General features: G+C 47.9%; 2 protein-coding genes and 1 long non-coding RNA gene across 14 annotated transcripts; 2 read left to right on the top strand and 1 right to left on the bottom strand.

The window, feature by feature from the left end:
- The first annotated feature begins 1,653 nt into the window (after positions 1 to 1,653).
- Positions 1,654 to 4,468, top strand: LOC112875964. Its single transcript, XM_025939977.1, has 3 exons — positions 1,654 to 1,967; positions 2,065 to 2,153; positions 4,020 to 4,468. Exons 1-2 carry the CDS (start codon positions 1,767 to 1,769, stop codon positions 2,128 to 2,130), a joined length of 267 nt encoding a protein of 88 aa, XP_025795762.1. The 5' UTR covers positions 1,654 to 1,766; the 3' UTR covers positions 2,131 to 2,153; positions 4,020 to 4,468.
- Positions 4,469 to 4,986: 518 nt separating this feature from the next.
- On the bottom strand, positions 4,987 to 7,715 carry LOC112875965. Its single transcript, XR_003225240.1, has 3 exons — positions 7,612 to 7,715; positions 6,511 to 7,526; positions 4,987 to 5,264 (listed from the first exon to the last, which is right to left on the bottom strand). It is a non-coding gene; the product is annotated as an uncharacterized LOC112875965 (long non-coding RNA).
- Positions 7,716 to 13,125: 5,410 nt separating this feature from the next.
- Positions 13,126 to 18,436, top strand: LOC112875221 (putative pentatricopeptide repeat-containing protein At1g13630). 12 transcript variants are annotated; one of them, XR_003225146.1, is made up of 6 exons: positions 13,126 to 13,730; positions 14,268 to 16,330; positions 16,427 to 16,527; positions 16,979 to 17,057; positions 17,490 to 17,642; positions 17,816 to 18,424. XR_003225146.1 is itself a non-coding variant. In XM_025938992.1 (3 exons), the coding sequence occupies exons 1-3, from the start codon at positions 13,355 to 13,357 to the stop codon at positions 14,826 to 14,828; spliced, it is 864 nt and encodes a 287-aa protein (XP_025794777.1). In that variant the 5' UTR covers positions 13,126 to 13,354; the 3' UTR covers positions 14,829 to 14,961. The 12 variants fall into 12 exon arrangements, 1 of the variants encoding a protein (XP_025794777.1); XR_003225147.1 differs by having other exon boundaries at positions 16,969 to 17,057; XR_003225155.1 differs by having other exon boundaries at positions 16,427 to 17,057; positions 17,816 to 18,081; positions 18,249 to 18,424.
- The last annotated feature ends 9,312 nt before the right edge of the window (positions 18,437 to 27,748 follow it).

The following is a 27,748-nucleotide window of genomic DNA, read 5'->3' as shown; positions in this document are numbered from 1 at the left end:
GAACGTAATCTAAACTTTTCCCTTCTTCATATTCAGGTACAACAAGAGGTGGTTCCCATCGCGAGATGGATACATACTGATATACCTGAAAATTGGACAGCATGTAACAATTCGTTTCATGCTGTGTAAAGCAACTATCATAGCATTGGATGGCCAATTTTTGTGGTAAGATCTTTTTCTTCGAAATAAGATACTAGTAAGAAACTTCAGATGAATTGTTTAACGTCATTCAGTCATGTCAAGAATTGCAACCTGAAGATGCCATCACCATTTGTATCCACTGCTTTCAAACTCCGGAGAGTCACCCGGGTTCTTCAGGGAAAAGAAGTCCTTAATGTTCCGAGTGTAAACTATGCATTGGCCTCATTGAAGATGCTCGTCTTCTGGACAAACAGGCTTTAGAAGTGGCAACTTTGATGAACTCGACACCAAAGGCGCAGCTGTTGTTGACGAGAAATCCAGAGGACTGCTTTTTCAGCGTTTCCGGGGGGATCACGCATGAGGCCCCAGAGCTTGTGCTTGCTGTCTGGAAACTGTGGCTAACTGTACATGAAGTGCCTAGTCGAAGTTCTCGTCCACTGCATAGCACAGGGTGCCCAGGTCAAGTCGTCTCTTGCCCCCGTCATCTAAGGACCAGCCGCAATGTGAGAAAGCAACTCTGTCAACTCATATGCGTGTACAAATCGAATTCATATGGTCGTTTTGTACTTGTGCAGTCATCTCAAGAGTCACCTGCTGATGCCTTCTTCCAGTCGACATAATCTCTGTACTATGAAATAGTTGTTCTATAAAAAAAAAGTCCATTTTTCATCCCTCAAGTATTGAAAAATGTGACATTCGCCCCTCGTATTTCATTTGGTACAAATTAATCCCTTAACTAACCTTCATTTATCATCGCCACCTTATTTTAACAATAATTTAGTGTCATATAATATCGATCTAGGTTATGTAATTATCTTACTAATCATTGCTTAGCCATGTCTAATATTAAGTTAATCACTATAATAGTTTGGTGTGAATCGGTTCCGTTAATTTTTTCAACAAAATTTCTAGAGGCACCTAATTTAGAGGATTTAATAATTCTATTTAGATGTCAGATATTCAACTCAGCATATTACATTGCTAAGTAGGGATTACAATAATTGCATGGCATAAAATGCCATTGTTAAACTAAGGTGTGGATGATAAATGCACCAGTTTAGCTAGTTAAGGGATTGATTTGCATCCAATGAAATATGAGGAATGAATATCACACTTTTATAGTACCTGAGGGATGAAATTTTTTTTTTATTCTATATATAACCTATAGCGATGATCCCGGCCGCGGACTCTCTGGCAGATACTAACTACTGGTTCATCAGAAAGCAGATGTGATTCAGCCTCCTCACCTCGCGTTTTCGCGCCGCACGGGAGACGGTACACCGTACACGCGTTCCGTTCCTCCTCTCCGTCGGTCGGGTGCTGCAGCCGAGGCCGAGCCACGCAGTGACGCGACGAGCCGACGACGGACTACGACTACGACGACGTACGTCCGGGGCCCATGGCGTGCGGCCCGGATTGGGTGCACCCGAAGATAGAGGCACGGCACCGAACCCAACCACCGCGCCCGTGGAAATGATGTGATCGGATCTGATCCTCCCGTGCGCGCGCACAGAGCGATCGATCGATCAGCGCGGCAGAAAGCCAGAAACGCAGGCAGCCCAGCCCAGGCGCAGGGGCACTGACCACGCGACCCGAGCGAAGAAGCAAGGCTCCGGACCACGCGGATGGGCTCGGGCGACCCGGCGGCCGACCCCCTCCTCCTCCCGCCCCTCCGCCACCACCCCGGCGCGCTCTCCCTCTCCCGCCGCGTCGCCATGGCGCGCGACGCCACAGCGGCCGCCGTGCCCGCGCTCCGCCCCGCCTGGCTCCTCGACCTCCTGCCGCTCCTCGTCGTCCTCCTCATCGCCGCCCACGTCCTCGCCCTCGTGCGCCCCTCCCTCCCTCCCCGACCTATACCTTTCTCCTGCCGCGCACCTGCTGGGTATATAAGATTTGGGGAATAACTTTGGCTCGCCGTCGCAGGGGTACTGGATCTACAGGCTCGCCACGGACGGGTCCAGGCAGCCCGCGCGGAGCAAGAAGCACTGAGGACGCGGTGCCCGCGGCAGGATGTAAGGCTCTTCTCCCCCGCTCCTCCTCTCTGTTCTCTCTCGCTCATGAACATCGATGCTGTCCGTGGAGGCCAATTATCCGAAGCTGAGGAATTCCTGATTACGCGAGTTGCTGGCTGCTGCCTGCTAGGCTTGGGCAGCTGCTTTTCAAATGCTGGTTGCCGAATGTTACGTTGTGAATGGTGAATTTACTTGCTCGTAGCATGCTGGGTGCTAACATTGATCTGCTCATTTTGGTGACCTTATACTCCGGTACTGACATTAATATGGTCGTCTCAAAAGCAAATTTTTACTAAGTTTGTCTCAGTTTTGTTGGTGGCATCAGGTTTGGGCCTTTGGTACAATCTAGCTTTGGTACTTGCTTGCTGGGCAGTTAATGAATAAATATGTATGTCTGAAGATATTTGATAGATATTTGGGGGGCCCTCAGATTTGGAGATAGATTCAGTGTAGGACATTGGATGGTGGTACTTTTGGGAATGGTATGGTTGGTGGATCGGGATTGGTTTCTTCACTACTACTTTAGTATGCAATTATTGAACCCCTTTTTAGGATAACAATTATTGAGCCCCACTGAATTTGGTATCTGCTTTGTATCAGTCATGTTTTGTTAAGCTATTCATCAAAGTATCCTTCTAAACATGGGTGTTTATCTGAACCTTGGAGTAATAAAATGTTTCTGTTCGACAAATGTTTTCAAGATGAGTGTTAGATATTTGGAGTGCTTTATATGCCCCCACACATTTTGCTTGCATTTGTTATGCATTGTGCTTCATTGGCAGTTTTGCATCTGATATTAATTTTCATTTTTGAATCATCTGTTGTTCTGTGCTCCTTATACCTCATACTGTATTCACTTTGAGCAAAGCCAAACAAACATATCACAAATGACAACGTAGCTAACCTTCACAAATCTAGTTTGTGTCTCAGTTTTTAGCTGCTTTAATTGCCAAAACTTGTATCACACCTAACTTTTGAATATAAGTAAAGCGGCTCCTGAGATGAAACTATTAATTGTACCTTTAATGTTCTAACATTGATCATTAACCTCTTTTTAGCCGACATTTTGGAAATGAAAGAAAAACGCTTACTGTATGTTGTCTGAAATGAAAATGTAAATGATCCTGGCCTTTGAAAATAGTGATTTGTTGCTCCAATAAAGTTAACTTGTATTCTGACCTTGGCAAAGCCTAATTTTTTTCAAAGCAAAATGTGTAGTTCAAACTTCAAATATTGGTAACTTGTCACTTCATGTTGATTTAACGAAAGGGATATCCTTTCATCCATTGTGCATTAACTAAGAAAAAGTTTGTTTCCGGTAAATCAATAATTTGACATTTCCTGTGTCATGTAATTATGTATGAGCCTTCTGTATGTGGAAGAAGAGATTTTTGGGTTTTCTGCTGCAAAGTTGAAGGTATAGTCTGCTGTCTTCTTAGGTTGGCGCCACAAACCCATGAGACCATGACCTGATGACCATGATTAACACCTGTTTAGACTATCTTACTTTTTAGAGTCATGTTGTTATGAGTCTTTAAGTAATCAAGCAGCAGAGGTTCCTGTGCTCACATTCTTCGGTTTCTTGAATCTATACAGCAGCCCAGCGTAACATCATTCAAGCAGTAAATGGCACCCTGGCCAACTGCAAAGTCACTGTGTTCTGTTTCTGATTTGTCTCCTTTAGAAGATGTCAAGAGGAGGGGTTAACAAACTCTCTCTAATTTTCTATAGATTTTTGTTTGTTTCAAATCTTCTTAGTGTTTGTGTAATACTACGTAACATCAGATAACCTCTGAAACACCAACAGTAACCTGCTAAGTACTGCAGGCCTTCTGGCATTAATCGTTTTCATCCATCTTGTTGCAGGCTTGCAGCCAGTGTTTGCCATTTAGTTCGTGTATCCTCTGCTTGTTGATCTGCAAGGTTCTCAAACGTCGGGTGCTGGCTCGGCAAAACACCTCGTGAAAGACCCAAAGCCAGGGAACCAAATCCCTTCCAGTGGTTTGTTCAGATGTTGGTTTCAAAAGTGACGCTAGCTGATATGTGAAAGGTGGACCTCATGATCACAGATAGCTTTCTTTTGTTGAATAGGCGTCTCGTCTTCGACGCCTCCGTGTAAAGAACAGTAGACAGGTGTGCCGTTTCGTCTGTTGTGGGCTTGTGTAATCCCAGGAGCAGCATTTTATTTGCGCAACCCAGAAACGGAGGAGTTTTCAGCCTCTCCCTGTTCCTGCTTCTAGGATCTTGTCTGAAGTGAAGGTAACATGGATGGCCTTGTTTATGAAAAAGAAAAAACATGGATGGCCTTTGTGCTCTGTTTGCTGTTCCGGATAACCATCACATGCCGAGTTTGCGATGCTGTCCTGGGCTCTTGGTACTGGCAGGTGGCAGCCTAGCTCGGCAGACCAGGAGTTTCTAAGATGTCTCGAGTACCTGCGTGGCATTTGTCACAGAAGTGTCGGCAACGCGTTGTTGGATGACCTGGATCATCACACGAAAGGTGTGAGATCAAAGGCGTGGCACACGGGGGAAGCGCACCTGTCTCCCTTTACAGATTCGACCGGCGGCCTCTCTTTGCGTTTTCTCCCTGAAAAAGAGGGTTCCGTTCGTTACGCCTTTCCCCTCGTGGGGCGGCGGCACGACAAAGAGTACAAAGCGCAGGTGCCAGGTAGACGCGGAGGCGTCGCAGATTCGCACGGACGCAAAGCGTCTCGAGCCAGATCTCCTCAAGAACATTTCTGAGGAGGCACAAGAACATTTCTGACCTCATGAACCCAAGCTCCCAGGCGGCCAGCCCCAGACTTTGCAGCATGTCTGTTAGTATGTATCAGTCTGAAACGCAGAACCGAAGCCCTTTTTGCACCCGGGTCCAGGGATTAAAAAAAAAGATAGAGCTACAGCCGATTAATCACACGGCAATGCAAAGAAAGAGTTTTTTTTCAGGTCATGATGTACAAAAGTCAATTTAACACATGGTATGATCACAGCAGAGATGGATGTTTCTTTCAGGGCATTCAGCTAACGGCAGACGATGCAGAGGACCACGGCGACGATGATGATCAGGATGAGGAGCGGCAGCGAAATGATCAGCACGAACTCCATCCGGTCTCCCTGCGAAATCCGATAGAAGTTCATATTTCACGATTGGCAAATAGCAGAGTGCTAATATCATCTATATAGAGTGGTAATAGTACATGTTTTGGCAGAATTCTACAATTTGCAAGGCTCTCGAAGCACAATGAGGCTTATTCAGAATGGCATCCCTACACTTGATCATAAGTCGCTACATCCGATTGCCACACTGGCATCTCTCAAGGAACCTGTCATCTTTGCCGTTCTGTGCATGAACAGAGCTTTATGCTCAGCCTCAGACGAAGGCATAGCAATGGCACGTTTTGCTGGAAAGGTACAGTATCGGATTCACCAATGAAATAGCAATTGAGTTAGACCTTTCCCGTTGTGAATCGATTCTCCATCAGTTTGGTTCCTTGGGTCAAATTAACCTGCCTTTGGATTTCTAGAACAGAACAGATCACAGAGATTGTAGGAGCTGTCAGTTGACTACTGGTCCTCTCTAGGATTTGGCTGAGATGTGAGCGGAAGGTATCGCCCCCCCCCCCCCCCCCCCCCCACCACACACACACACACACAAGCCAAGTGCACAGCTTAAAGCTACTACAGGTAGGGCAGTAGGTTCCTTCTTCTCTTTCTGAGGTTATCAATCACTACTTCGCTATTAGTTGGCAGGAGTCAGACTTGGTCACTTGGACACCAAAGTCTTACCTAGATCACTCTACCAGTCAACAGATGAGTCTCGAATCTGGAGGAGCTTTGTCCAGAATAATAGAGGGGCACAGTTCTTGCTCCCTCAACTGCTCCATTTCTTAACCTAAGCCTGAATAAAATATGCTGGAACCTGGAGCTAGCTAGTTACCTTCTATTAAATTGAGAAGAAATTGTTTTGTTTTCCACTGAAAGCTACTCGAATCGATGTAAAATTCATGCGAAACCTAGTACTACCAGCGTTGGACGTCTTGGGCATAGCTGATTCCGGGCACGCCCAGAGTCACCAAGGCATGGACAGTAGCATGGTAAAAGGGAGATTTTGTTCAGATCAAAAGCTGCTGCGAGGGAGAAGGCACAGCTACAAATTCAAGATTCTACTCTATGGGGCCGAAGCAGATCATGAAAAACCTTGGAGACTCTTGAACCTACACGATCGAGCTTGTAGCCCCTGAAACCGCGGCAGGTTCGGGGCAATCTCCTCAGGCAATCGTTGCAGACGGCACGCGGAGTCCTCGAACGGACTGCGGCGAAATTAAGGACAAGGGGGCAGAGTGGAGGGACCAGGACGTACCTGCGCGGATCGAGCTGCGCTTCCGGGTGTGCTTGCTGATCTTGCTGGAGCAGCGAGCTCAGGGACGGAGGCGACAGCGCGCAGTAGTTGTGGGGGGGGGGGGGGGGGGGGGGTGGAGAGAGCCGAGAAACGGGAGGGAGATGGCGATGGCCGATGGCCCCGTGTCTGTGTGGTGGGAGCCCGTTAAATTAGTCGGGCGAGGGAGGAAGAAACGCGTGCCACGTACCGGCTGGCGCCGGGCGCCTGAACCTAGCTGGACGGCGCTTGCTTGACAGTGCGAGTGAAGCCAGGCCAGCTATAAGCTGTAGGTAGCTGATCCTCCTCGGTGATTAGCTAATCGGCCATCACACCGGATCGGAGATCACAAGCTTATTGCAGCATAGTACTGATCAGTAGCCTAATCACCTGTGTGGGCAAATCAGATCAAAACTCAAAAACTCGAGAGAAGTCTCTGGTTCCTTCGTTACGAAGACACGCTAGTGCAGACGACGGTGCGTCTGATGCCTTTGGAGTCGGAGATAAAAAAAAAAGAGAGAGAGAGAGAGGGGGGGAGGGGAGGAAAAGGACAGGAGAGGTCCAAAACTAAATCAATACTCCAATCACAATCCACACCGGACGACCGACGCCAGTGGATACACACTCACGCACGCACGCTATCACGCTGTGGTTACAAAAACAATCGGGTGTATGCTGATTGCTGATGAACGGAGCGGGCGACGGCGATGCCGCAACGACGACGCACGGGTGTGTGCGGTGCTGCGGTCAGCGGCAGAGGATGCAGAGGATGATGGCGACGATGACGACGAGGGCCACCAGCGGCAGCGAGATCACCAGCACCATCTCCATCGCCGCAGTGATCCTCCGCGGCCGGGCGTGCTTCGCCTTCTTGGGTGTATCCGACGGCGCGACCGCGACCTGCAAGAGAGAAACGGAGCTCGTGTTCCTACACCGGCGGCGCTCTTGCTCGCGTCGATCACCGGCTCGATGAAAGCGTGGGGACGATCGGGCCGGGGTCCCTGCCGTCGGTGAAGTTAAATACTCCTACGACGAGGGGGAGTTGGAAGAGAATCGAAGCGGCGAGAGGTAAAGCGTGCCACGCACTCGCATTTCGGCCTGCTTTCCATCATTCCGTCCCCAAGCAATGTCGTCGCGAAGCATCTGAGCCGCGCTAGCTGGACGCGTCTGTCAAGCACACGGGTGCTATCTTGAGAGACAGAGAGAGAGAGAGAGAGAGAGAGAGAGAGAGGTGATAGCCGGATTCGGAGTAACGAAGGGTGATCGCGCTCGATCTCGACACCTAAGCTATAGCCGGTGGAGAGATAAGGCAAGCCAAGGCGTTCGCCAAGGCACGCGCCGTCAAGAGACGAGAGACACTTGAAAGCTGGTGGTGTGGCCACGACGAGTGTCGAGCGTGGGCTTCTCCGACCCACACGGCGGCGCGTGTGGTGCTGTTCAGATTCGATGAGAAACGTTAGCACGCGGCCGCGTGTGTATCTATTTTGCTGGCGGAGGATAGTTGGCGGTTTAGCAAGCTCCAGACCATAGCATATGACCCAAATAAAGCAAAATGAGCAGCAGATTGAAGGAAGCGACAGTAGCTGATTCGAAATGCAGAGTTTAACATTTCGCGTGGACTAGTTTAATAATTTTATCGATCGTATTGACATGTTATACTAAAATGTTAAGGTAAAACTCCATTCATTTTCTTAATTATATGATGCCATTGACTTTTTCCTCAAAGTTTGACCAACAATATTTACTTATTCAATTAGTTCAGTAAAGTAAAATAAGTACCACTAGATTAGTCATCAAATATACCTAAAGTTTAACTTGTACATTTCTATTTGTATAATATTTATAGAAAAAAGAAAGATCAAGAATGGAAAAAAAGTTAATGGTGTAATATACTCCTTCCTTTTTTACATATTAGGTTTCTTCTTAGTTAAACTTATCCAATTTTGATCAAGTTATAGGAAAAATATAACAATATATACAATATAAAATTTGTTTCATTAAATCCATCAAGGAATATATTTTGATATTACATATATTTGATAGTATAGATGTTATATTTTTTTAAAAAAATGATTAAAGTTAAATAAATTTAATTTAGAATAAACTAATACGATATGTTAAAAAAATAGAGGGAGTATTTAAGAATGGAGGTAGTACATTCGGAATTTTTTTTAAAAAAGGGTTAAAAAATTAAATTCGAAAAAGGGGTGCCGTTTTGGATATTTTTGAAAAATGGGTGCCTCCCGCCCGATCAACGGGCGGGAGGCGTGGGGCCGGAGACCTCCCGCCCTCTTCGCGAATAAGAAACTTTTCTTATTCGCGAAGAGGCCCGAAGGCATCCAGCCCGCCCAACGGGCGGGAGGTGTCTAAGGCATCCCGCCCGCCAGACGGGCGGGAGGTGCCCACTTTTTTAGTTTTTGTTCGAATTTATGTTTTACAAACTATTTAAAATTCATACTTTTTCAAATACAAGATTTATTCACCATACTCTTATGTATACATATAAAATTTTAATTTAATTTTACGAAGAAGATTACTGTATCTAAAACTTATATGAAGATGGTTAAACGATAACGTTTTGCAACGTAGAATCCAAATATTACGATAGTACGATACATCAACCCATTAAAAATAAAATAGTATCATACAAAAAACAGTTTAAATATATAGCGTCCACCGAATCAGGAGTATCTACTCCGCGTGTCCCGGTCCTCGCGCTCTCTTGGTCCTCCCCCCTCCCCCCCTAGTCCTAGGCCGTCGGCGTATGTGCCCCTCCGAATACGTGAGTGCATCTGGAGCACGGTGAGGACGAGGCGGAGGAGGCACCGGCGTGAACGGGTCATCCTGGGACTGTGGAGCTGGAGCGTCATACGTCTGGGAGGGACCAATGATGTCAGGCCCAGCGCCGCCGCCCACCAACTCCGACAAACTAATGGAGCAGCCGTCCCAGCCGTCCCAGTCTGGCACACCGAACAGACCACCGTGTGCAGAAGCTCCCATTGACCAAGCATGCTGGGAATAGCCCTGAGAATACGGAGCAGCTGGTGTCGAACCCGACGGGAGAGACGTTTCTGGAGCATATACGCCAAACGTCTGAGGCTCCATTCTTGCAAGAGGAGGCCCATTGCCGTTGAGTGCATGACTATAAAAACAAACAAAATTAGTCGTGTAAATAAAAAATGATCGAAATAGCAATTATAAAGGACTTACAGCTCGAACTGGTGGCAGTACCGCTGGATGCTGCATGCGGTGCTGTAGAGGTCGACGGGCCAGCTGTGTACACGTGGGCGGATGCATGAGATGAACTGGAGGCCCCCACGTCGTCTCTGTTGCAACACATCAGTGCATGTAACGCTCGCGTCAAGTTGTCATGAATCCGACAAAAGCTCTCTTTGTACTGTGCGTCCGGTACACGTACTCCACGTTCAAACAACGTAATCTGAGATGCAGCTTTGACCTCCGCGCAGTTGATCAGATGGATCTGCATGAGTAATGGGAAGCAGAGTAATGTTGTTATCGATTTTTTTAAAAAGATTTAATAATTGAAGTTGCGAAAGACGTACGCTGCGCCTGATCACGGTACAAGGGATACGTGTCCGAGATGGTCGGCGGGTGCTGATGCTCCGCGTCATTAATACGTGAAAGAGTGATGTACGGATGCGTGCGAGTGAGGTACCAGCGGAGGTATGCGCCGTAAGACGCCTCTGTGTGTGGCTGCGGCTTGTCCCACACATCGTCAGGTGCGTCTAGCCACCCTCCTACGTACTCCTGCAGCTTGACAACCCAGTTGACTTCGTTGGCATGATATCCCTTGCATGAATATCTGTTGCAAACATTTGGAAGACAACATTATTTCATGATAACGGTTATATAATTAATAGAAAATGAGTTATCACAAACTTACTCGTGTACGCTGCGCGTCACGGCCTGGAACGCTCGGGGTAGGAGAGGGAAGTGCTGTCGTCGCCCGAACTTCCTCATCACTCGCTCGACGCAGTACGGCTCCACGACAATATCAAACACTAGGTTCGCCTTTGTGAGCCAGTACGCCTCGTCACGCGTGCAGATGGAGGACAACTCGTATGGCGCACGTGTTTGGACAGCCGCAGCAGTGTACGGGGTCCAGATGACATCCTGTGGCCGCATCCGATCAAATTCAGACACGAACTGCGGGTATGCTTTTCGGACCTGCCGATGTGCCCAGCTCATCTGCAAAATTACACAACTGTGTCGGTACTTTACATATACTGAAATGTACAACTGTAAATTAAAGAGCTTACCCGTCGATCGGTCCAAAGCGAACCCATCGTGAGGCTATCCTCGTGCCAAAGCCCATACATCTCGGACGGATAAGGCTCCTCGCTGATTAGGGGGCGTGCTATGCCGAATCGCTCGTACGACCATAGCTGCAGCAGAAGTTGGCAGCCTGTGATGATGGCGGTCCTCTCCGTCTTGAAACAGGCCGGGCAAAGGCCTCGGTACGTGGCAGCAAGCACTGCCGATCCCCAGCTCCACCCAGGTATCTGGCCTGGCTCCGCATCCGCAATCGCGCGCGCGTACTGGATGAGAACCTTGTCCACATAGTTGCTGCTAGAGTTGCAGAAAAGAGCCCAGCCGAACAACCACAACAGATATGCCTCCAGACAGCGCGACACCTCGTACTGCCCAGCTAGAGAGTGGAGATCCTGAGCCTGAAATATATTTGTTCAATGCTTAGAGATAGTCACATATGATTCAATTAGATTAATTAAAAATAATTGTACGTACCCTATATTGTATTACCCAACCCTTAGCGGGGCCGGGTGTGTCAGGTACGTCCAAAAAATATGGCGGGTTCACTGGAGCAAACCGCTCCTGAAGCTCCGCCCTCCAGGTAGGTGGCACGGCAACCGGGCCAACAGCTTCACCCGCAATGGGAAGCCCGAGCAGGTACGACACGTCTTGCAACATGGGGGCCATCTCCCCGCACGGCAAGTGGAACGTGTGCGTCTCCGGACGCCACCTGTCCGCCAACGCCGCAAGTAGAGAGCGGTCCAGCTGCATCCGCTTCTTGGCGCCACCGTCTTGGCCGGCGACGGCCTGAAGCATACATGCGAGTGGCAGTAAACAGGCCTCACGTAACCTGTCAAGCCAGCGGTCGTCCAGGTGCAACAACTCCTTTGCTGCACGAGGGCGCAACTCGTGAAGTTGCTGCCCCTCCACCGCTGCCAGGTACGACCTGTGCCGTTCGTCGGTGTTCGCGTCAAGGAGCTCCGGTGTCTGCGACATATCTGCATGAAAAATATAACTACTCTAAGAATATTTTTAAAAACTATTAAAAATACTAGAAACTATTCAAAATATAACTACCCTAAGAAATATTCCTAAAAACAATTAAAAATATTTAAAACTATTCAAAATATAACTACTCGAAGAAATTTTTCTAAAAATAATTGAAAATACTAAAAACTATTCAAAATATAACTACCCTGAGAAATATTTCTAAAAACTATTGAAAATACTAAAAACTATTCAAAATATAACTAACCTAAGAAATATTCATATAAACAATTACAAATACTAAAAACTATTCAAAATATAACTACCCTAAGAAATTTTTCTAAAAACAGTTGAAAATACTAAAAACTATTCAAAATATAACTACCCTAAGAAATTTTTCTAAAAACTATTGAAAATACTAAAAACTATTCAGAATATAACTACCCTAAGAAATTTTTCTAAAACTATTAAAAATACTAAAAACTATTCAAAATATAACTACCCTAAGAATTAGTTCTAAAAACTATTCAAAACACTAAAATCTATTCAAAACATAACTACCCTAAGAAATATTTCTAAAAACTATTGAAAATACTAAAAACTATTCAAAATATAACTATCCTAAGAAATGTACCTAAAAACTATTGAAAATACTAAAAACTATTCAAAATATAACTATCCTAAGAAATATTTCCTAGATTATAGTTATTTTCAAGTAATTATACGACTAGAACAAGAATATACCTCCAAACCGATATGTGAACAGGGCTTCGCCGCTTTCTCTCCTCTCTTCCTCTCCTCCCTTTCTTTTTTTCCTGATTTTTGCTGAATAATATGGGAATTTGGTGTTAGGTGGGGGCTTATACAGTGGTGGTCGAACGTCCCGCAACGGGCGGGCGGGGTGCCCCTCGGGGGACCTCCCGCCCGTTGGACGGGCAGGATGTCACCGCACGCGTTAGGGGCCTCTTCGCGAATAAGAAACCAAGAGGCCCTCGGGAGGGGCCTGCGAAAAGTTTTGGGACCTCCCGCCTGTTGGATGGGCGGGAGGTCTCCAGCCCCACGCCTCCCATCCGTTGATCGGGCGGGAGGCACCCATTTTTCGAAATCTTCCAAAACGGCACCCTTTTTCAAATTTATTTTTTTAAAACTTTTTTTTAAAAAGTCGTACATTCCTAATGTCGATAAACCTCCGCGCCCAAAGAAATTTTAATTGAAGCCCACGAATCACGCAACTCTGCTGGCATTCAGAGTTCAGCCCACAAAACCATGTCCCCGAATGTCATTCAAGGCCCGCTCTACACTGAAACTCGAGCCAACAAATCTTTTGTTTGGCCCACAGCCTGTTTCACACTTCCTGCTCCAACTGCAAAATTGCCTTCCATAGTTCCGTTCCCTAAACCCCCGACCCGACCACACGCCGCCGTCGCCGATAAGCCGCCCCCACATGCGCGCCGCCACCGCCGACGAGCGCGCGGCGGCCCAGCGTGAGGCGTTCCAGAGCTCACCTCTACGCTCCAAAACCGTTGGCCGTTGCCCGGCTCCCCCGCCATGAGCCCTGCCCCCGCTTCGGATGCCCTTTCCACCACGCATCCCCCTCCGCCGCCTCCTATCCCACCTCCAGCGCCGCGCTCCCCGCCCACCTGCGCCTCAGAGTAGACCGCTCTCCTACTCGCCCTGCTCGGCGGCACTGTCGGCGGCTGCGACGGAGTCCGAGGAGGAGGCGGTTGTAGGTGGGGACGCGCCGCTAGCCCCTCCCCGCTCTGGCGGGGCGGGAGGTGCACCGCCTGGGCCTCTCTGGGCACGCGAGGGGGCGCTTGGGGAGAACGAGGCGGAGCTCGGTCGGAAGGCCTCGATTGTCGCGCGGTTCAGGCTCTGCCATGAGCTGCTGTGGCAGAGGAGGTGGCGGGAGATGCGCGGCGAGTTGGCCCAGATGGTGGGCGAACAAGGTGAGCTATGTGTGAATGTTTGTGTTTGTGTATCTAATTAGCAATTGCTCTTGCGGATAACAAGGAAGAACAATTATTCATCAATTGCTGGGCTGGAAATTCATGCTGTTAACTGTGTCAGAAGGAAACAGTATTCGTCCGACACTGAGCTGCAATTTTCATGCTTTTACATACCCGTATTTAGGGGGAAACCAACAGCCCTCTGTGACTACTGAAATTTCCATGCTGTTCGTATTTAGATTCAAATTCTGATCATGTGTTACCAAGGTGCAATTTTCATGGTACTAGTTCTATATTTTATAAGTGTGAAGAGGCAAATAGATGGCATAGGGTAGTTTTATCTGCACAAAGCAAACTAGTAGCAGAAGCACAGGTGTCGAAGTTTTGCAGAGTGTCAGATTGTCAAGTAGTGTATCCATAGATGTTCTTTGTCATGTCTTGAAAATGATATAATCTGTATCTCAACAAATATAACTGCAGGTAACGTTTGAACTTCACCTTTTCCACTTTTAATTTTACCATATTTTTTTACTGTAGGACCTGATTCTGCACTGGCTCTTTGTGACATCTTATCAAATGGATTCAGAGAGTGGCATTCAAGCAGCATTATATGGGATGCTCTAGCAAATAGTTATGCTAGAGCCCAGATGATTGATGATGCTCTTTATGTTCTTAGTAAAATGAGTAGCCTAAACATTCAAATCTCGGTATCCACCTATGACAGTTTGCTGTACAGTCTAAGAAAGACAGACATGGCACTGGAGATTTTTGAAAAGATGGAGTCATGTGGTGTCTCCCCCAGTGATTATTCCCATAGCATTCTCATAGATGGCCTCTGCAAGCAAGATAAAATTGGAGAGGCTTTATCATTTTTTCAGGACGCAAGGAAAGAGGGAAAATTCAAACCCTTAGAAATGACCTTTAACATCCTTATGTCGGCATTGTGTAATCGGAGTTTTATTCAGAATGCAAAATCAATTTTATGCCTGATGTTGAAGTATGGATTAAATCCGAACAGGTACACGTATTCGACTATTATACACGGTCTATGTAAAGTAGGTTCTATACGTGAAGCATTTGATATTTTCCAGAGCGTAACTGAAGAAGGAATGGAACTTGATATTGTCACCTACAACAGCCTTATTAATGGCTTTCGCTTGCACGGTCACACAAGAGAAATTCCAAGAATGATTGAGATGATGAGAAAGCAAGGGTTTGAACCCGATCTTGTTACTTATACTATACTGATAGCTGGCCATTGTGAAGGTGGTGATGTTGAAGAAGGGATGAAGATAAGAAAGGACATCTTAGATCGAGGTCTGGTGTTGAATATTGTCACATATAGCGTCCTTATCAATGCTCTCTTCAAAAAAGGCCTATTTTATGAGGTCGAAAACCTACTTCATGAGATATGCAGTATTGGTCTGGATATGGATGTCATTGCATATTCCATCCTCATCCATGGGTACTGCAAGCTAGGAGAAATTGGAAAAGCGCTTCAAGTCTGCAATGTAATGTGCTCTTCTCAGAGGGTAATGCCAACTTCATTAAACCATGTATCTATTCTTCTAGGCCTTTGCGAGAAAGGATTCCTTGATGTTGCAAGGTTGTATTTGGAAAATGTAGCTACCAAATATCAGCCAACTGATGTAGTGCTTTATAATGTAGTTATTAATGGTTATGCAAAAGTGGGTGATATTGGTAATGCCGTTCAGCTGTATGATCAGATTATTACAGCTGGTATGTGCCCAACCATTGTAACATGCAACTCTCTTCTATATTGCTACTGCAAGATTGGGGATCTGCATGCAGCAGAGAGTTATTTTAGGGCTATCCAGATAAGTGATCTGCAGCCAACGACAGTTACATACACCACATTGATGGATGCGCTCGCGGAAGCTGGGAAAGTTCATACCATGCTAAGTGTTTTTAAAGAAATGACTGGAAAAGGGATCAAGCCAAATACAATAACTTACAGCGTAGTTGTTAAAGGACTTTGTAAGCAGCTCATGTTCCATGATGCTAGGAATGTTCTTGATGATATGTATGTACAAGGGTTTAATGCTGATCCAATACCCTACAACACCCTTATACAAGGTTTTTGTGAAGCAAGGGATGTCAAAATGGCTTTCCATATATATGAACTGTTGGTATGCCGCGGACTGATGCCCACGCCTGTTACTTATAACTTGCTTATCAATGTGTTGTGCTCAAAGGGACTAGTCATTCACGCAGAAATGGAACTGGAGTCCTTCAGAAAACAGGGTGCTGAGCTGAGAAAATTTGCATATATGACACTTATCAAAGCTCAATGTGCAAAAGGAATGCCTTACAAGGCGATTATGTGGGTTGGTAAACTTCTAGATGCAGGGTTTGAGGCCTCTATTGAAGACTTCAGTGCTGCAATCAACCGACTATGCAAAAGACAATTCACCAAAGAAGCTTTGATGCTCTTACCGATTATGCTATCTGTTGGTGTTTATCCAGATATTCAGCTATACTATGTGCTGGGTACAGCTATACAGAAGAGTAATGTGCTTTTCTATCTACCCATATTACAAGCACTCGCTACAAAAACTGGCCTTTAGTACTTGGAGCATGTAAGTGAAATTGCCTGGTCACTATTCTTAGCAATGCACATCACATTGACTGACTCACTCCTGTTGTATTTTGTATCCTTGTTTGTTGCTCTGCAGGTGTTCAGTTGCAATGTCGGCCATGTTTTAATAGGTGGCCATTTAAGACAGTGTTGCCCACAGTCAATCACTCGGTCAGTATATGTGTGCTAAAGCATAAGGTAAGCTAAAGTTTTGACATCCATTTACATCATTGCATGACGTGAGAATGCCAAGAGCCTAAGATCGTAGTTAGTGGTTCTACCACATTTTCTTCAACAATCAGCATCAGTGATCCCACTCATTTTGGTACAGTCCATTATCTTTTTACTCTAAATATAAATATGTAAAATACTGGATTCTTCTCGTGTTTTCTGAATTCAGACTTTACTATTGCTACATTTTGCCAGCTTGCCAGACTATTGATCCTTAATATTTCTCATGGCATTCTGCCATGTATCTATGTGAATCACAAAATCATGCAGGCAAATGCACATTAGCTATCCAGCTACATCTGTGCACAAGCAAATATTCAGTTGCCTAGTTAAATTAAATGTGTCAGTGTCATATGAAGTAACTCGCTTTATTTGAAGAGAAGTGCTACTTCGCTTATTCTTGTTTAGGTTTTCTCAGGCAAGAATTGTGATCATAAGACCGTGTTTACTGTCCAATGGTGACACAGAGATGGCAAGGAAACCAACTTGCTTTCTGGGTACGTCAAAGATATATTTTCCTTCATTGGCTGAGTTTATGTGGACCTGTCAGTTCTACTTGACACTTTTCATGTTTTTCACATATTATAATTGGTTTATCTTTTAGCTATATAAGCACAGTACTTTTGTACTGGCTGACTAATGTCAGATCTATGAATGCATTCTGTGAATTAAGCTCTTACTGATAGAAATGATTATCTGTATATCCTTGCGTACCATCAAGTATACAAGCAGGATATACAGTCTTACTAGTAATAGCAATTAAAGAATTGGGAAGTTGCCTTATATCCCATGTGACATTTCATCTTTCTGTTTTGTTCTCATTCAAGAAACAGAATGTATGTCTGCTTTCAATAAACAGAGTTTAGGATTCCTCTTGTACTTCAAGAAGAAACGCTGTTCTGTTCTTCATTAATCCATTAATGAGACAGGTTGGCAGACGGCATTCAGAATTTAAGATGAGCCATCACTATCGGCCACCCCTGGCGCGTCGGTGGCTGGATTTCATGATGAAGAAAGATATCATGATTGTAGACGCGGAGAAGCTGCGGACATGAAGCACCGTCACCTGAAGCTGACGGTAGGTACGCATCTGTGAACAATTTCTACTACAGCATTGACATATCACTTCAACACACTGCTGCAGGACGTGAAATGTATTTCAGCTTTCAAACTTGCCAGGTGCCATCAAGGTGCCAAACAGGTTGAATTTCGCTCACTTGACGACAATCTCTCCGCGTCTTTTGGGTGCTCACAGTGCAGTTATCCTCGCTGAAAACCAAGTTGATCCGGGGGAATCCATGAAGCATGAAGATCATGTACTTTACTTGTTGGACGTGGACGAGGACAAAGGCCATGGCTAGGCTCCTAGGCCTCCCCACGGTAGGGCATATGGGCAGGGTGGCCCCCGGGATCTCTCGTCCAAGTCCCGGAGATCTCTTCCACCAAGCTAGCATCTCCTGATATCTGCGTGGGCATCATATCAGGCGCATGGCCGAAGGCCAAAACTTCAGGGCGGGGCAGGTCGGTGCTTGTCGAGTAGCTCTGAACCATCTTCCTCTTTTGTCCTTCCTGTGCACTAGTCGTTTTCAGTCTTTACTGGATGAGATTCTTGTGTTCCCCCTCATTATCTAGTTTGTGTAAATTGCATACTTCCGCTGTTGATGCTGTACAGTTACGTTCGTGTTCAGATTGTGACTGCAGGTCAGAGAGAAATAGCACATGCATAGCGATGTTAGTACAGACTGGACAGCTGCTGAGCTGCTCAGCATTCTATTTTCCCAAGTAGCGACAATACATTCTATGCTCAAGCGGTGACTAAAAATTCTATTTTTCATGTTGGGAGTTAAATGTACAATCGGGTAAACACTGGTGTGAATCTTTCGCCCACATGTGTGCAAGTGTGTTCGTCGTTTTGTGTGAAAGAACGTATGAGCTGCTTTGTTACCCCATCAGTCACGTTTGCAACCATATCTGCAGTCCCCGGCAGGATCGCCAAGCTAGAGATATGCAGAGGATATCATGCAGTACATGCAGGCAAAAGCTTGGAGTGGCGCCAAAGCGTCGAGGTGATGCCCAGCAAGCTCGAGGACGACATGCTAGAGGACAGGCCCCAAAGTCGACCCTTGTGAGTGTGTCGAGGGACATTTTGACCGTGGTTAAAACAAAAACCGCTTTGCTTGGCTACCTGTCAGGTGTAGCTTCTCCTTTCCTGGTCAATTATTGTGCACGGCCATGTCCGTCGCGTCAGCCACCTCAGGCCATTCGTGATCCATACGACGCCAAGCTTTTCAGAGACAGGACGCATCATGTGGTGCGAGCAGGCAGATCGATGGCCATGGCGTCCACCAGAGTTGGCTCCAGCGAGTCCTCTGCTGCCCTCCTCTGAACTCTAATCTGGGCGTCCGTCTCAGGGGCAGGGCGCGAGCAGAATGATGCGCCAGGTGCCGCGCCGGCATGACGGTGTCCCGGCCGCGGCCGCCGTGCGCGCACGCCCCAGGCAGGACCAGACCAGGAGGGGAGACACCAGCTGCCGATGGCTCATCCTGCTGCCCCGCGCGGCCACCCAATCACTCGCGGAAGCCCGACGCGTCGAACCCACGCGCCGCGGCCTGTCGTGGCACGACCGGGAGCGCGGCGGTGGCACGACAGGTGGCCGGGCCGTGCGTGATGGATCCCAGCTGGGCGGTCCTGTTTCCTGAGCGCAAGTACAGAACGCCGTTCCGAGTCTGAATGTACTTTGGACGCGAGTGCTCTCAGATGATAACCACCCTGTTGACACAGAATTTTCGCACGGATTTTGCTCAGATTTGATAGGAAACAGCTGGTCGTCCAGTTCAGGGCCCAACCGAGCTCCCGTTGGGCCGGCGCCGGCGCGTCCGCGGACGGGTGGGGGGTGAGTCGGACCGCCGGTTCAGTGAGTGGCTAGCTAGCTAGCCAGCTAGGCCCCTTTGTCTACTCGATCGCCGGCTCGACCGACGGGTCCGTGTCCGGAATGATGCCGCGGGGCGGGGGCAGCGAGCAGAGAGCCGGCCGGCAGGCAGCGCTGGACGCCTGGCGTTCCTGTCGCCGGGCTGCCGGCCGGGGGGCGTCGACCGGCCTGCCTGTGCCCGGCCCCGTCGCGGCTGTTCCCGGCTCGGCCTGCCCCCCTCCCTTATCTGCTCTGTCTCCGACCCATCGCGCACCCCTGCCCGGCACGCGCTCGAGTGTGGTGTGGCCACTGGCCAGGCGCGGCCGGCGGCCAGCCGGCCACTGCTTCCTGTCGATCGCTGCCATGTGCGGCTCCCGGCCGTGTGATTCATCTCAGCACGTAGCCGCTGATCTGCGCAAGGAGATCGGTGATGCTGAGCTCGGTAACAAAGTGACTGATACTAGTACGCACGTTCTTGCAGGCTTGCAGCTAGTAGTGCGGACGAAGGGATGTTCAGGTTTGCCTTCTTTTCTCTGACGAAGAGCACGTTTTATTGGACGACACGCAAAAGACATGCTCAGGCTCAGCAGAGCAAAGTTTACGGATGCCAATTGCCAAGTTCGGTCAGACGCTCAGAGGAAGGAGTGTTTGACAATGACGCTACCAACTAACTCCTCTTTCGCGGTGGCGCGCCACGGCGAGGCACGGAAGGGCCCCCTCGCACCGCCGCGAGCGAGTTCGTGGACCAGCCGGCCGGACGAGCCAGCGCTGCACGGCGGCGTCGTGAGTTCGTGATCCACGCGCCCGGTTGCGCTCGGTCGGTCAGCCCTTAGCCACGGGGAGCAAGGCGACGTCGCTGTTTGACTCTTGCTGCAACGCCGATCAGGACCACGGGACACAACGAGGTTTTCGCTGTCGTACGTGCCGTGCTTCACTCAGCCGGGCGCACTGAGGCACTGACCGCCCCGATCCCAGGTCGAACCGGATAAGGATCAGCTCGGCATCAGCATGCTCCCTTCCATTCTCCTCCCCCCACGCGCGTGTCCCACTTCCTCCACCGCGCGACTCGTGTTCACGTCGCCCGCCCGCCGTCGCCGTCGCCGCTGTGGGTGGCGGGCGCAGGGGCGCTTTAGCTTTTCGCCGTGCGCGCCCCAACTGATGGTGTCGTCCTGATGCGGTTTTGTTGGCGCGCACGTTTCCTGGCCGGGTAGGTTTGGGACGGAACTCGCGAGCGAGGTTAGCAGGAAGGAGCATCAGGGCATGCAGTGGGGTCTCCGTTGGCATCAGCTACCTCTGTTGGCATTGCACGTAGACGCCATTTGGTGGTTGGTGCAAATACTACATGCTCTCCTCAAAAAATGGCATGGTCTTCCACGTGCCTTTGACCACTACTTTTTTTATGATATAGATATTCGGGAAGAAATAATGTTATAGGATGATGTTATCCCTCCCTCAGATGACTCATCCTGAAAGATAACTTCGTTGATGGACATGGACTCATCTGATTTTATTCTAATGATCGGCCTCTTTCCTTCAACCTCTGTCCATTGCAACACGTAGATCTCTTCAACTCTTGCCTTGCTCCACATCTCTGCATACCTTCCCGAGTATCTCCTGCTACTAGCTCCACCCTACCATAACATCCAATCCATTGTTTGCGCTTCCCCATCGCCAATATCACCAACCAACAATCCTATGCCTCTCCGCTGCCAACCTGCCTCACAAGCCCCCTCGGAACCCCCAAAACCTAACCGAATATCACCATGGGGTCACATTAACTAAAAAGTTGAGAGAATCGAATGAGGTAAAAGTGCATGTCTCTTGAATGTTCTAAATTGAATGTTTTATAAATTATTGATAATTTTTAAAAGTTTGGCCAAGTACATCCAAAAACATTAACTGTTTCTGAATGTAGCAAATAGTTTCTTTATTCATTTTACCCTAACAAAAGAATGTGAACGTAGGCTTCTTTATCACACGAACATATGTTTAAACGACAATATGTATAGTTGTTTTGTGCTAGGAGCAATAGCTTTCTCTTGAACATCACTTGTTTGATAAACTGTTGCTGACAAGTGGTGTTGGATGGAGATGTCCTTTTCTTAACCTATCCGATTTCATGGTGGCTCAAAAGTGAGCTAGATTTTTGTGCTGCCACTTTCTTCAAAGTTATGTCGTAGTTTTAGGGTGGAATGTCACTGGATTTTCAAAGAAAAGGGTATCATTCTTTCGCCTGTTGGAGTAGGGAATGAACCTAGCCTGATTTGCTAGTTCTTTGCGGAAGGATTGTTCTATTACTCTTTCGTTCTTGAGGAGCTTTTTAGAGATGTGATTCTTGATTGTTTCGAATTTCATCTATGTGTAATCATTGTTTGGTCCAATGAAATGTCACTATATAATATTTTTTTTATTTTCAAGTGTTTTTAAAATGATAGAGTTATTATCTTGTCTTTCATATTTTTTTCAAGTGAACAAGGATTTTGTTATCTAATTTCAATATTTACGAGTGTGAAAACAAACAAAGTACGAGGAATCACCAACTACAAGTTCCCAATAAATAGTCTATCAACTCATACTCCTGCATGAGCTAGAATTATGAGCTAGAAATATAAGTGCTTATGCTTTATGTAAAATAGCAACTATAATAATTTATTCTCATAGAGTATTAATATTATTAAATTTCATTGTTAGTACTATTGGTGTTTTATTTGTTCGATGATTTTTTATGATTGTTAATCTACGGTACTGTCGGGTTTTATCCGGCTGCCCACCAAGGGGTATACCCAAGGTGGTAGGTTTTAGGTTGGGATGCGCCGAGATCAGGAACTCGAAGGTGCAGACAACACAAGATTTAGACAGGTTCAGGCCGCAATATGCGTAATGCCCTACGTCCTGTATGATGGTTTGTATTGCCTTGGTGTTGATCTGGTGATCTTATGTTTTGAGGGGGTCCCTGTCTGCCCTTATATATCCGGGGGGACAGGGTTACATGAATCCTAGTCTGATACTAGTATAGAAATCGTACTCAAGTACAGCTCGAGTAGTTTCCTTCTGTATCGACTAGTCCTACTCCGCATGCGGGTAGAATACAACATAAATGAGGTACAGGACACGTCCTATCCACTAGTCCAATACGGACTCCTTGATGTACACAGCCCCGTGGCCCCGGGTCTGACAAGCCCCCGAGCTCTTCGTAGCTGAGTACTGCAGACTCTTCGAGTACTTCCGAAGCTGTCTTCGACTTCTTTTGAAGCTCCATCTTGATACTTCTCTTCGAGTACTCTTCTGACTGCATCGAAGCTATGAGGTGCTCATGCCCCGAATTTTTTCCTTTTATATGGGGTGCGATGAACAATCGCACTCCATATGGAGTAGCCTCCGAGCCTTAGGTTGAATCAAAGAATCAATCTGAGGGTCAAACTAGCCTTAAATCTTTCCTTCATATCCTTCGAGTACTGTCGAAAAATAAGTAGTCAATGCCACGTGTCTTACAGCTCCCGAGCCTTGAGTCCAAATCTTTTGAAAAAAAAGGATCCCAAAGGTCGTGGCAAAAAATAAAGTCTAAAAAGAGGCAATTTGCAAAAATTAGACTCGAAACCCGAAAAACCTCTTTTTTCGGGACAACTAACCCAGAAAAAATGGTGAATCGGGTAACGGTTACAAAAATCTGCCAAAAAAAACCGCCTGTATCCAATTAATCCTTTTGCGCGACGCTTCATCTTACACACAGTAAACCACTGCCTGACGCTGGGTATTTAACCTCGCGGTCAGTTAGGGTTTTTCCTGTGCCTCAGATCTGACGCCGCCATCAGAGAAAAAAAAATCCCAATTAGAGTCTGACCTGCCCGAGCCCTTCCGCCACCCAGCATAGTCGAAGATCTCGAGCCCACCGCCGCAGCCCCCGAGCCCTTGTGAAAACAACTCGTGGCTGCAAGGATTCGAAATGGCCCCGAAGAAAAACAACCAGAAGGACCTGAAAGAGGCGCAAGCAGCACTGGAGAATGGACAATTAGTAAGTGTTCTCGCCAAAATTTAGCAAATTTGGTATTGGGGGGTCTGCTTCAGGAAAGGGATCTCATCAATTGGCGCCTTCCTCTGCGCGATCCATTTCCCATGGAAAATGTCGATGAAATCGTTTCTTTCTGCTCTTTTTCTGAACGAGGATTCGCCCTCCCCACTTGCTCCTTCTTCCGTGGTCTTCTCTACTTCTATGGGATTGAGCTGCAACACCTCAACCCCAATTCGATCTGCCATATCTCCATCTTCATTCATTTCTGTGAAGCTTTCCTCGGAATTGAACCACATTGGGCTCTTTTCCGCTATCTTTTCCGTGTGAAGCCCCAGCCCACCTCGAAAAATCCTTCTGCAATAGGGGGCGCTGGAATCCAGCTTAGGCAACACGCTAGTGACAAATACATATCATACAAATTTCCGTCAAATGTCCCCGGGTGGAAACAACACTGGTTCTACATTGCGAACCATGCCCCCCAACTCCCTGTGCGGTCCGGCAGGCCTCCTGTTCAGCGTAGCGAATGGACATTGGAGCCAAATGAAGCCGAGATGGACCAAGTCAAAGAACTGCTCGAGTTGATTGCCGCGCACAAAGAGACAGGGGTAACCGGGGCATCAGTGATGCTATCATTTTTCAAACGCCGGGTCCAACCCATTCAGCAGCGCCATACTTTAGGATTCGAGTACTTGGGAACTGAAGACCCATCCCGTATGTGCGCAGAAGAGCTTGGGGACGATGCTGCACTTATGCGCGTCAGGCGAATTCTAGTAGATGTGGATGCTGTCCCGTATGTTCCAGCAGGGTTTACAGCCCAGAATCGACCACCAGCAGTAAGTGTTCGACTTCTCGACTTCTTCCCTTATCTGAAGAGTTAATACTAACTGATTGTCTTAATACAGGATTCATCAGCATTGTATCGGAGTTACCCGCCACACCCCGATCTGCCCCGGCCTTACCATACGCTGCCCAGCGCCGCCAAAGCACAGAAAGAACAAATTGCTGGCAGCGAATCAGCCACGGGCAGCCTGGCGGCTGGGGAGAGGGTGCAAGCCGACGACTCCTCCGGATCATCCGTGGACTGGTCGGACGACGCACCTCTCATTCCCCGGCGACGTCGGGATATGAGGAAACGCAAAGCCAGCACCACTGACCTTGCCGGGTAAGTGTCTGTCGAACTATAAAAACTGTCGAGTTGTTTTGCTGAACACTGATGACAACCCTGTCTTGCAGCCCCTCGTCTTCCTTGCCCGGCTCCCAGCGCCAAAAGGTAGCTGAAGTGCCCCCCACCAGAAAAGGTGCACCAGAAGCCGAGCCCATAGAGGTCGATAGGGCCGATCCGTCACCTTCTGTCGCAGACGATGTAACTATCGCCGTGGCAGGCACAAGGTCGGGGCAGCTCACGCCTCGACTGAAACAGTGCCGCCGCCGGCAATAGGTGCCCCGGACATCGCCCTGCCAAAGCTGCCAGCCCCCTCATCCTGTACGCCAACTCCTCCAGCCACAAGTACCGTGACAAAGAAGCCATTGAAGCTGGTGTGGAGGAAACCGACAATGATCCGATCCCAGAGGTAAGTAATGCCTTGGACCTTGCCCTTAGCCATGTGTAAAAATCACAGTAAAAATATTGTGCTGTTGTCTGGAGCAGATCAACAGCTGCAGTGACACCCGAACTCGAGTTGGCTCCACCAGCCTCCGAGCCGTCGCCTGGGCAACCCAACGCGCTGGAGCCAGCAGGGGGGCAGATGTAATCATGCGTGACTCGCCACTACCCGAGCTCCAGCACACAGAACCCGAAGCCCCCGGCAATGAGCAAGTCGAGGTCACCACTACCGTACCCGTCGGCGGTGCAGGTAAATGATCCCACTGCCTTCTGCCACAATCATTGCTATATTAACACTTGTCCTTTGCAGGGACCTCGCAGCCGTCAGCTTTGGAGGGTGCGGGTGCTTCTTGCGAGGCACCCGAGTTGCCGACCCCTGTAGGGGAAAACACCGATATACTCCAAGAGGTGCACCTCCCAGGGGATGATCTGAGCCATCTGCGCCAAATGATCAAGGCGATCGACTCATTTGCTCTGGTAAACATTGTCTGAACCGCTGGTAACTGTATGATTAGTCGATTTTCTCTGATGCCCAGGAACATGTAGGACATGAACCAAAATCTTCAACGAAACTGGAAGAGTCCACCAGGCGTATCGACGAGCTGATGCAGGAACGAGCCGGCTTCGAGCAGAATATCATCGAGCTCCAAGGCCGACTCAAGGAGCAGCGGAAGACCCATCAAGGTATGTTGAATTCAATTCTCGAAGTCATACCCGTAGTCGATAACTTCATGATCTGAATCCTGCTTATCATCGCAGAACTTAAACAGCTGGTAATTATAAAGAAGAATTGCTTACTGATTTGAAGAACATGCTACATCGCCGCACAGATGAAGTCGAGGGTCTGCAGAAGGTGATGGCCGACACAGAGAAGCAACTCGTCGACTGCCTCCAGCAGATCAAGACTTTGGGCGAGGAGAAAGAGCAGCGCCAGAAGGAACTCGATGATTTGAAGGTGGCAGCTCAAGAACTCGTAGAGATGGTGGATCCCCGGGAAGACGGTGCTGAAGATGGGCAACCACTACTTGATCGTCTTCGCGGGGTGCCACAAAAGATCCTCAATTTCGTCACCGAGGCTGCCACATCTTACGTGGGCCATGCCCTAGGCCTTGTAAAGTCCTTCTGGCCAAAGGCTCGGCTAGAAGTACTCGCGGAGGGTGCAGCTGCTGATTGTACTGATGAAAGCTTCCGCGAGTATTTGCTAGAGTTCCGGCCTGTAGCTGAAAAATTGTTGGAAATATGGTCCAGGATTGAACCGTTAGTGCTTAAGACATTTGTAATATAAGAAACCACTTTTGTTCCTTTGTAGCCGTATGTGCAGACGAAGAGCCCCATCTGCTTTGGAGCATAGGCGTGCTACCTCTGAGTGCATCGACTCAGAGAGTAGTCGATTTAGCCCTTCACGAGAGCTCATCGGGTGAGCTAAATAAGATCCTGCCAAAAAGGATCCACTCGGACCCGGAACGCGCAGTCTGTGGCGCGACGACTAGGATGCTTATGGCAAACAGTCGAAAACTACCTTAGGTGTAACCACCGCAGGAGTAGCCAAACGAGTTAGATGGAACCCGAGCCAGACGGGCCTAACCAGTTTGAAAGAACACGATTAGCATCGCGACGACCCATGTGCCACTGGCAAGTAGTCGATTTTATGTAAAATTCAAGCGTGGCCAAAAGCCGCCACCGTTATATTCAAGAATTTACATTTCGGGTTGTGTGGCACGAAGCCGCCAAATCGACCCAAGAAAAGTAAAACTTGCCATTGACGCATACAGAAATTGGACACGAGTCTGCTTAGGGGTAGAACCGTCGCAGGTGCTGGATATTCCATGTGTTGGGTATATCCTGACCATCGGGGTGCCGAAGTTGATAAGATCCCGGTCTTGTAACCCTCTTGACAATGAACGGTCCTTCCCATCTTGAGTTAAGCTTGTGCAAACCCGACTCGTCCTGAACGCGACGAAGGACAAGGTCGCCAATGCTAAACGACCTTTCCCTAATGTTGCGATCATGATATCGCCAGATTCCCTGTAGATAACGGGCTGACTGGACGAGAGCAGAGCAGCGAGCCTCTTCGACAGAGTCCAACTCCAGCTGTCGTGCTTCGTCCGCCTCGCCTTCTGTATACATCTCAACCCTTGGGGATTTCCACATGATATCTGCTGGGAGAATCGCCTCGGAGCCGTAGACAAGAAAGAACGGGGTCTGCCCTGTGGCTTTTGAAGGTTGAGTCCTGAGCCCCCAGATTACGTGTGGCAACTCGTGAATCCACTTCCCGCCCTTTTTGCTGTTGGCGTCGTAAAGTCTCTTCTTGAGGCCATCTATAATCAAACCATTCGCCCTCTCGACTTGCCCATTTGCCCTTGGGTGAGCCACTGAAACATATTTGACCTCGATGGATGAGTTTTCACAGAATTCCCAGAATTGGTTGGCCGTGAAATTGGAACCCAAGTCAGTGATAATAGTGTTGGGGAAACCGAAACGATGTAAGATGTCGGAGATGAAGTCGACCACCCTGTCTGGAGTAAGCTTGGCGATCGGCTTGAACTCGATCCACTTGGTGAACTTATCGATAGCCACCAGAACATGAGTAAAACCTCCTGGCGCCGTTGTGAAGGGCCCAATCATGTCGAGGCTCCAGCAAGCAAACGGCCAGGAAGGCGGTATGGTG

The sequence above is a fragment of the Panicum hallii genome, chromosome 9, assembly GCF_002211085.1.
Source record: "Panicum hallii strain FIL2 chromosome 9, PHallii_v3.1, whole genome shotgun sequence".
Lineage (NCBI taxonomy): Eukaryota > Viridiplantae > Streptophyta > Magnoliopsida > Poales > Poaceae > Panicum > Panicum hallii.
This window is presented reverse-complemented; position numbering and strand designations above follow the sequence as displayed.